Source organism: Chionomys nivalis, chromosome 8, assembly GCF_950005125.1.
Source record: "Chionomys nivalis chromosome 8, mChiNiv1.1, whole genome shotgun sequence".
In the NCBI taxonomy this organism is placed as follows: domain Eukaryota; kingdom Metazoa; phylum Chordata; class Mammalia; order Rodentia; family Cricetidae; genus Chionomys; species Chionomys nivalis.
Window position 1 is genome coordinate 22,948,478 of NC_080093.1, and position 8,985 is coordinate 22,957,462.

Genomic DNA, 8,985 nt, shown 5'->3' on the forward strand with positions numbered 1-8,985 from the left:
ACCGGCACACACAAATGTATAACACACACACACACTGCTGATTTCATGCAAGAAAGCCAAAAGAATGGCTGGATGTTGGCTGGGTGGTGGTGACACATGCCTTTAATCTCAGCACTTGGAAGCCAGAGGCAGGCGGATCTCTGTGAGTTCGAGGCCAGCCTGCTCCACAGAGAGAGTTCCAGGACAGCCATGGCTGAATGTCATGAGGTGTGCTGAGAGCAGGTGTTAGAAGGCTTCTTTTTTTGGGGGGTGGGGGGTTGTTTTGTTTTGGTTTGGTTTGGTTTGGTTTTTCGAGACAGAAGGCTTCTAAGCTGGGAAGTAGCTGTTCTAGTAGAGACCAACGTGGAAAGAGGTTGAGATAGGGGAGTCTTGAGTGTAAAGTCAGCCTGGACTATGTAAGTGAGACTGTATATCAGAAAAAAGGAGATGGGGAAGGGGGAAGCTTGAGCAATTAGAGTCTGCATTGGGAAATCACTGGTGGGTTAGGGGGAGTCCGGGCAAACTGCAGACTGACTTGAATTGAAGCCATTGGAGACAGGAAGCAGCTGTTTTACTCAGGCAGCTGAATTTAGCCCTGTAGGCAGAACAGAACCTTCTGACCAAGAAAGGACCTCTGAGTATCGAACTGGCACTTGTATGTGGGACACTAAACCAAGGAAGACAGTAGACACTGGTGCACATTCAAGCACAGAGTTTCATGCCTGCCCTTCAGGAAGCCATAGGACCTGCAGCTGTGCCTGAGGTGTTTGAGTCAGCACTGTGGGTGCTGACTTCACCTGCTCTCAGGGACTCTTAACAAGCAGGGCATGGTTTTCTCCTGGTGTGCGGTGAGGGGAACAGGTTTCTGTGGCCTGCTGTGAGCCCAGACAGGTTTGATTGCAGAGCCGTGATAGTTCATGATGTAGAGATTAATAGAAGGGATTTGTTTGAATCCCACTTGTTCAGTCCTTAGCTTAAGGGGGTGGAGGGAGGAGCAGAAAAGACATTTCTCCTTGGTGATCCAGAGTGTGAGTCTTCTCATTATCTGGCCAGTAGACAGACACCTGTGGACAGGAGCTCACAGTGGGAGGTTAGACTGCAGCCTCCGTGGCCCCACCCCCACTTTCCACCTGCCACCCCCTTGGAGAGATTCCCTGGCTTGTGCCCTGCTAGAGGCTCTGGCATCAGACAGCTGGCCCACCTTGCAGGACCACGCTCCAGCTGCAGGGTTGCTCTCCCCAGCATGGCTCCGCCACTGGTGTCAGAGAGACACGATCAGACTTCCCATCTTTGTGCTTATTCCTGGTGTTCCAAACAAAGAAATTCACAATCCAGTCTTTTTTCTATCACAATCCAGTCTTTTTTCTAGGCTCTAGCAACATGGAGAAGCAGATGTTTTCTCTGGTTTGCTTTCATGTCATGTAGCTTGCTTTCACTTGGTCTATTAAATGCTCCCTGAAGGGCTGTGGTAGAACACCCTCTGTTCCAGCTTCCAGTGATGCAGAGAGTAGGGTGATGAGGCCTGTAAAGCCTCAGCATGTCCCCTGCCCCCTCCCTTATTTCCCTGCAGTTCCTGGGGTCCAGGAAAGCCCTGGGACGTTTGAAAAGCCTTTCATCACAACAGAAGCCCCAAACCTCTCTTGAGCCTACGGTTTCCCTGGCAGGCCTGGTGCGGGCCTACCTTCTCAGGCTTGTAGGCTTTTCTGAAGCATCCCTTCCCCTGGGATGATGTTTGTCCTGCACTGAGCTCTGTCCGTCCTCAGGAGTTATGGCTGCACAGCTCTGTGTGGGGTTATGCCCCTACAGATCAGGGTGCTGGGAAAGCACACAGGTGAAGAACCGAGCAGACCCCACACAGCTGCGCTGCAAAGCCAGGTTAAGGAGGTCTTGCTGAGCCCTGTCTCCTGTCTCTCCTCTCCGGTCCAGGTGGAAGTGAAACCATATGTGCTGGATGACCAGATGTGTGACGAGTGCCAGGGCACGCGCTGCGGTGGGAAGTTTGCTCCCTTCTTCTGTGCCAACGTCACCTGTCTGCAGTACTACTGTGAATACTGCTGGGCCAGCATCCACTCCCGAGCCGGCCGCGAGTTCCACAAACCGCTGGTGAAGGAGGGAGGCGACCGCCCTCGGCACGTCCCGTTCCGCTGGAGCTGAGCGCCGGCCGGGCAGACCCAGCTACAAGTACTGGAGTAGGATCACAAGGAGGAAGAGAGGGCACTGCCTCAGGGCTCACGGTGTTCTGGAAATCTGTGCATTCGTTCTCGATTTTTAAAGAAGAAATGGGTCTTTTTATTATTATTATCATTTACAGTCCATATTACTGAACTCAGCGTCCAGTATAGTGCAGAATCGCAGAGTGTGTAACGGTGCCCATTTGCACTTTGACTCACAACTTGTCTGCTTGGTACCTTGATTTCTTACACCTGATCTGTCACCTCCACAGTACGTAGACTGCCATTCTCATCAGCGGCCGTCAGGTTGACGTCTGTGACTCTTTGTTTGATGTTGTGCTGTCGTCGCTCTGACTGGTTCTGAACTGGAGCATGCACTTATTTTCAGAAACTTAGAGAGTCGCCCCTAGGACAAGACTTACCAAAGGTCCCACGTGTAAGTAGAGGCCGACGTAGCAAACACTTTACAATCAGCAATCAGTAGAGGGGATCACGTAGAGCAAGGATAGCCCTTCATGAAAATAAGCCTGTAGTTGCTCTGTACTCTGACATGTACGGATACCTCACAAGCTGGATCTTTCATTTCCTTCATGTTTGGTTTTTGTTTTGCTGAGGATTTGGGTTAGATGTTTTAGTGTTATGTAAATTTATGCTGCAATAGCTTTTGCTGCTATTAAAATGATATTGTTGATACCATAATACTCTATTCAGGCTAAGGTATCAATTAAAAACAAAAACAAGAACCCAACAACACATTCATGGTTTAGGGATAGAGCAAGCTGCCGGAGGAGATCAGAAGAGACCAGAGAGAGCCAGCGGAGGCCGCCGTTCCTGACTGCATGTTTACTTAATGCGGTTGCTGCATGCAATAAATTTTATATCCAATGTCTAGTATAAAACCTTCCCACAATGCACAAATTAAGAATCTATATAAGCTATAAACTACTCATTTTTTTAAAGATTTTTTTCATTCAAAAGAATTGGTAATCGGTGGGAGGAAGGCATGCCTCAATGGGTGGAGTGTCCGTGGACAGGAAGAGCCCATAGCAGGACGACCATTACTCAAACCAATAGAACACCTAGGTGTAGGATACTCTTACAGCAAACCTGTGGGTGGTAGATGAAGTACTGCGGTGCTGTTATATCTTGTGCAATTTATTTTATATAGTAAAGTGATTATTATGTCTAACTGTGATCAAATGTAACTGTTGAAAGCCTCCGTGTCAGACATTAGTGGGCATGACCATTCATAACTGGTACATTATTAACCCCTGAGCTCTGAGTTATGACCTCGTAATGCTCACCCCACTTTCCACAGCTTCAGATCTTGTCCAGAAGGCCAAAGAGCTCGTCCTCGCTCTCAAACACTAAGGATGGACACAGAATCTAGAAATAAGCTGTCAGAAGCCACGTGAGGGTGATGCTAAAGCAATGTCTGACTGAGTGACTGAGCAGACGCGGCCTTTGGTGTGAGACATTAACCACCAGGTCCCTGGATTCACCCTGGAAAGCCTGGCTGGGCTGGCGCCCTGCTCGTCCTCCCGTGGACATTGTTTTAGCATTCGCTCCTGGGCTGCAGAGAGGAATAGAAACAGGCACGGTGATTGCAAGACTGTAAAGCTTTTAATCCCTTCTTCCTTTGTTCTGAATTCTGGGGACAATCTGACTGGATGTCACAGAGTAGATCTAAGTCACTGTGTTTTTGTGCTGTGATTTCCTGTACTGTCTTAAAGTTAGTGTTGCCTGGTTTTTGTTGTAGTTTGGTTTTTGTTTCTCCAGTGTTGAGTTGTGAATACTGGCTCTCCAGCTACAGTTTGTTTTCAAAAAGAGGAGAAAAAAAAATAGTTTTTTACTGAATTAAAAGATGCCTATTAGAGCCCCCCCCCCTTGGGGTTTTCTCTGGGCCTTTTGGTAATAATTGCTTTTCTGCAGCCCAGATGTGGTTTCGTTTTGTTTTGTTCCTTTTTTTCTATGTTTGTGTTTTACTTTTTTTCATCTGTATGGGAAATTTTGTTACGCACTACTACTTTTTATATTCTAGAACGTTTTCAAGAGCTGGCTGATGATCTTTGTTTGTTTGTTTGTTTTTAAGGAAAAGGCATGCTTTCTGACTGACCTGATCTTTTGCAATACCTCAATTTTGAAATATAGGAAAGAAAATGATATTTTCTAAGTAAGTTTATTCAGAAAATATATATTAATTTAATTCTGCAAGAAAATGATTTAACAGATGGGTAACTTTATTTTTTTCATGCTTATTTGTGTTTTTTGAAAATGAAGAAGTTAGAGCTTTATAACTATAATATTAAAGATCATATCTAACCTACAGAAATCTACCTAATTATGTGAAAGATGCAGATGTTTGGAAGAAGCTCCCCTCTTTCATGTTCTAAAACAACCCTGAGCTCTAGAGAAGCTGGAAGACTGGGCAGCGTAAACTAACGCGGAGGCCACAGTGTCTGTCGCGGAGGGAGACCAGGTTGTGAGAGAGACTCCATTATTGCCGGGAGTTGTGACTTAGGTGACGAAACTACTTTCCCTTGATTTGTATATTTATATCAAGTGTTGATTGTGCGGCTGACCAGGATTGTGAAAGAGTTCTTCTGTTTGTATTTTTTTAAAGAGAACTTTTTTAGTTTATTAAATTATAACATGTTCCCTTTTGTTTTTGTAAATAAATGTGCCCCCCCAAGTTCTTAATGTTATATTAAAAGAGAGGGTCCTTCAAAAAATTATTTTTTAAAACACAGAGGTGTTCTGCCCTGCAACTTGACTGGGAAGCCCCTGGTAACACAGGCCCTGCCGTGGCCTTCCTTGCTGGGACACTTGACGTAGTGGACTTTTGAAGGCTGTACTAACCTCGACTCTTTGTTGTTCCGTGCAATACTGTTTGTACTGTTTGTATAAAAATAGAAAAAAAGAAAAGAAAAAAGGCATAAATCTTTATTGCAGATTTATTTTCATTGCAGACTTTAGACATTGTGACTCACAGAACACTCATTTTCTACTGTCAAATACGTACCTTTTCCTCATGCTGGTATTTTTTCAATAGTAACGTAGCCTTTGTACTGAGACAAATTTTCATTGTTATTTTTAGAAAGATTTTTTGCTAAGAAAAAATTAAACATATTTACATATTTTTCATTTTATTTCGTATTTTCTTTAAGGAGTGCTTTCTCAATCATTACTAGAGTTGTTTCTGGGAGGGACTTTCATATCTGGTCAACGTCATAATATTATTTTGTATTTTTACTTGGAATAAATTAATTTTATGATGCTAATTCTTTAAAAGTTTATTTTTTTCATTTTCAGTTATTTTTGAAGCTAAAACCTTTGTAATATTGTTACTAAAGTGTCTAGTTTTTTGAAATGCAAAGCTTTATGTACTAACTCGCTGATGTGGTTTACAGCAGTGGCAACGACGGAAGAGTTGGTTCTGTAAAGCGAACGGGACTGTAACGGACAACTGGGTGATAAGATGACAGGATGAGCCGAACGTGCGGGATCTGGACAAGCCTTTTCCTTTCTTACAGTGCTTTAGTGTGAGACTAGGGACGTCACAGTACAGGTCTCTGAGGATGTCACCGTGGGTTTACACAACACCAGATGCAGCAGAGTCTGTGACCTGATAATGAAGTCGCCCTCCTGAAATAGCATGGAGTGTGAAACCACGCTCGGCCAGCAGTGCCCAGTGCTTTCCCTAAAACTCCTCATGTGTGCACTGTGTGTGTGTGTGTGTGTGTGTGTGCGTGTCTGCCACCAACTGCTGTCCATGTGTGAGCTGGTGCCTTTCCCTCCCAGATTTTTACATGCATGCACAGTGGTGACCAGTGAGAGAAGACACAGCCTGATGCCTCACCCGGCGTGTCCCTGGAAGGGCTGGCGGCAGGCCCTGGGGATGCACACTGCACGTCACCACTGTATATGTGTTCGCTTCATCTTCCTCCCTCCTTGTCTGGTCTCTGTTCTAGCGCCCCTTGTTTACCTTTTTCCATGGTGACACTGGGCCACTCCGCATGATCTGTCTGCCTTCCTGCTGCTGCTTCTCCACACCCCCCCAGCCCTCCCCCCCCACCCCAGCCCCACCCCAGCCCCACCCCAGCCCCTGCCCCTGTAGTGCACTGTGAAAGCAGCTGTGGCCAAGGCGTCTGCAGTTCCCGCAGAGGCATCTCAGTTACCCAGCTGGTGTTGTGTAAACAGAACATCCCGGGACTTGCTCTAGATAGAAGGTGCATTTCTGCTAGTTGCTGGTGGCCTCTTGTAGTCGCGTTGGAGAGGAGGTTAATCAATAACTGGGATCCGCATGTGTCCAGAGCTGGCTCTTGGGTTCGCTCTATGTATTCAGTTTTGTAAATAATATATAGATTAGATCAAGTTGTGATGTAAAATTTTAACTCAAATTGGGTCCTATTGGTTGGAATTTTACATTAACTACAAATAAATGATTAGGAACAGAAGAAACTGGGAAAATTCTTGTTTAGTGGTATAAAGATTATGCTTAGATTTCTGCCTATATCTTGTGTTTTATAGCTTGTTAGTGAGGCATGGGCTAACGCAGTGGACTGCATTTGGATTAGCCAATAGCTGCTAGTTTTCATTTTCTCTCTTCTATTAGCAACAAAGTGGCATTTAACCGGGTCAAGCTCCTACCTAAATATTTGAGTATTGTGACATCTCAGCTTGCAAGGTTTGAATGAAAGGTTAGTCACAGAGTAGTGATAAAACAAGTGTCTTTTTGTTAAAACCGGCTTCTTTGTGCTGCTCCCCTCTCTGCCACTAGCCGTAGCGTGTCTGCTACCATTCTTTTTTCTTTTCTAATAACCAAACTCGTCAACTCAGCTGCCACAGTGTTCCATTCCCACCACGGAGTATTTTATAACGGATGCTGTTGACGGAATACCCCACAGTGGGTCAAGAGGGAACCGCGAGTCCAGGGATCTGACTTTGTGTATCAGAGTAGCTCATTGGGTCCAGTGGAGAGCTCGGGTGCTAACACAGGGGACGCCTGCTCCTGGACACAGTGCTGTTGGGGTACAAAGTGTTAGGCATTTTTGTATTTTTGCTGTCAAAATGATGGACCTGACTTTTAGAGTGTTCACAGCTAGGATCTCTGTATTTGTTTTTCAACTAACAACTAATTTGAACTGTACTGTATCTTTCTTACCTGTTCTCTTGGATTGTTTGCGCTGGTAACCCTTCCTCTGCCCTGGGGCTTGGATTAACCCTGCTTGTACGGATTCGCTACTGTGACTGAGCGTGGAGCTCATGCAGCTGTCGCTTAACTGCTTAACTTTGTAGTTTGGACTTTTTTTCTGTAATAACAACTTATTAAATCTAGTTGTACGAAGCACTGATGCTTGTCATCCTTTGCTACGGACTATCTCCCCGTGTGCTTGCTCCGCCTCGGGAAATTCTGATTTGCTCCAGTAGTTTTTGTTAAAAAACAAGAACCCCAAGTCTTCCAAATAGTTCCCCTCTCCCATCAAAGCTCCCCTTTCCCGAACACAACACTTTCAAACGCACAAGTAGACTTGAAAGAGGAAAGTATTTGTGGGCTCAGATGATAGATGTGGGGGCTTAGGAGTTTTCTTTTCTGTGCTCTTGGTGGCCCTCTGGGCTCAGGCAAGCTAAATTTGGGAACTGCCAGCAGGTTGCCACATGAGGCCAAATTATTTAATCCGAACTGTTCTGAAAAGGGGAGCATTGATGCCATCTTAGTTTTCACAATGGCACCGGAGTCTCTTAATGAATTTCTTTCAGAAAATGGGGCCTTGCTGCAGTTTCCACAGAGAGTCAACCGGTCCTCCTTGAAGGAAAAGGATGAGGAACCCGGCACAAGACGGTTCCATCCGGGTGGGTCTGGGCACAGGTGGTTCTGGGATGAAGGCCTGGGCTCTAGCATGCACTCCACACGCCCGCATGTTAAACACAGCTAGGGTGACACCGCACTCTGGGCTCCCCCAGGGCCACGGAGCGACTATTGGAATAGGGAGGGGAGGGAAGGAGAGGAAGAGGGGTGTCACAGGAGGAGGGGGAGCAGAAAGCTGAGAGGTCTGGGAGGCAGGGCCGCAGCATCTGGTTGGCACTCCCACGCGACCTGACCCTTCCCCTCGGCGTGTCCTGTCCCCACATCTGCCTCCACCTCGCCGACAGGATGAGCCGAACGTGGACTCCAGGGCGCTGCCCTACAGGTGAGTGCACTGCACGGGCACCAGGCCTACAGGGACCCCAGGTCACCCAGAGTGGCTGTGACTGGTGCCACCCTGCAGCCATGGGGCTTGTCACACACACATGGAGCCATGGCGGGCTCCTTTAAAGTCTCCTTTCTGAACAGCCACACGTTAAGGAACAAATTGAGTCCTCTTCTCAGGGTGGCCATCTGCCTTGGACCCTGTACTAGTCCATGCAAAAAATGGTTCTGTGTGTGTGTGTGTGTTTTGTTTTTTTTTAAAAAACATTTTTTTTTATTATTATGTATACAACATTCTGCTTCCCACACACCAGAAGAGGGCGCCAGATCTCATTACAGATGGTTGTGAGCCATCATGTGGTTGCTGGGAATTCAACTCAGGACCTCTGGAAGAGAAGTCAATGCTGTTAACCTCTGAGCCATCTCTCCAGCCCCCAGAAAATGGTTCTGATGTCCTGCCCCCGCGACATGAAGGCGGAGGAGGTGTGCAAAGGTGTCATTGGAGACAGAAACTTCTGGGCTTGACCCTGTGTTTGACTTGAAGCGCTGGGTGGGCAGATGGCTACCCAACACAAGATCAACTGTTGGGAATAGGGGGGCTAGTGTGCCTGCTCTGCAGAAGCATCCATCACCAGTGAACACCCC

The 8,985-nt window shown here is 46.5% G+C and overlaps 1 protein-coding gene across 8 annotated transcripts in view; it reads left to right on the forward strand.

Annotated features, from left to right (window-relative positions):
• Positions 1–7,491, forward strand: part of Cpeb3 (cytoplasmic polyadenylation element binding protein 3) — a 191,720-nt gene extending 184,229 nt beyond the window's left edge. For all 8 annotated transcript variants that reach the window (XM_057777651.1, XM_057777650.1, XM_057777649.1 and 5 more), the window contains one exon: positions 1,906–7,491. In XM_057777651.1, coding sequence (XP_057633634.1) covers positions 1,906–2,133 — 228 coding nt within the window. In that variant the 3' untranslated portion in view covers positions 2,134–7,491. The remainder of the gene's footprint in view (positions 1–1,905) is intronic.
• The last annotated feature ends 1,494 nt before the right edge of the window (positions 7,492–8,985 follow it).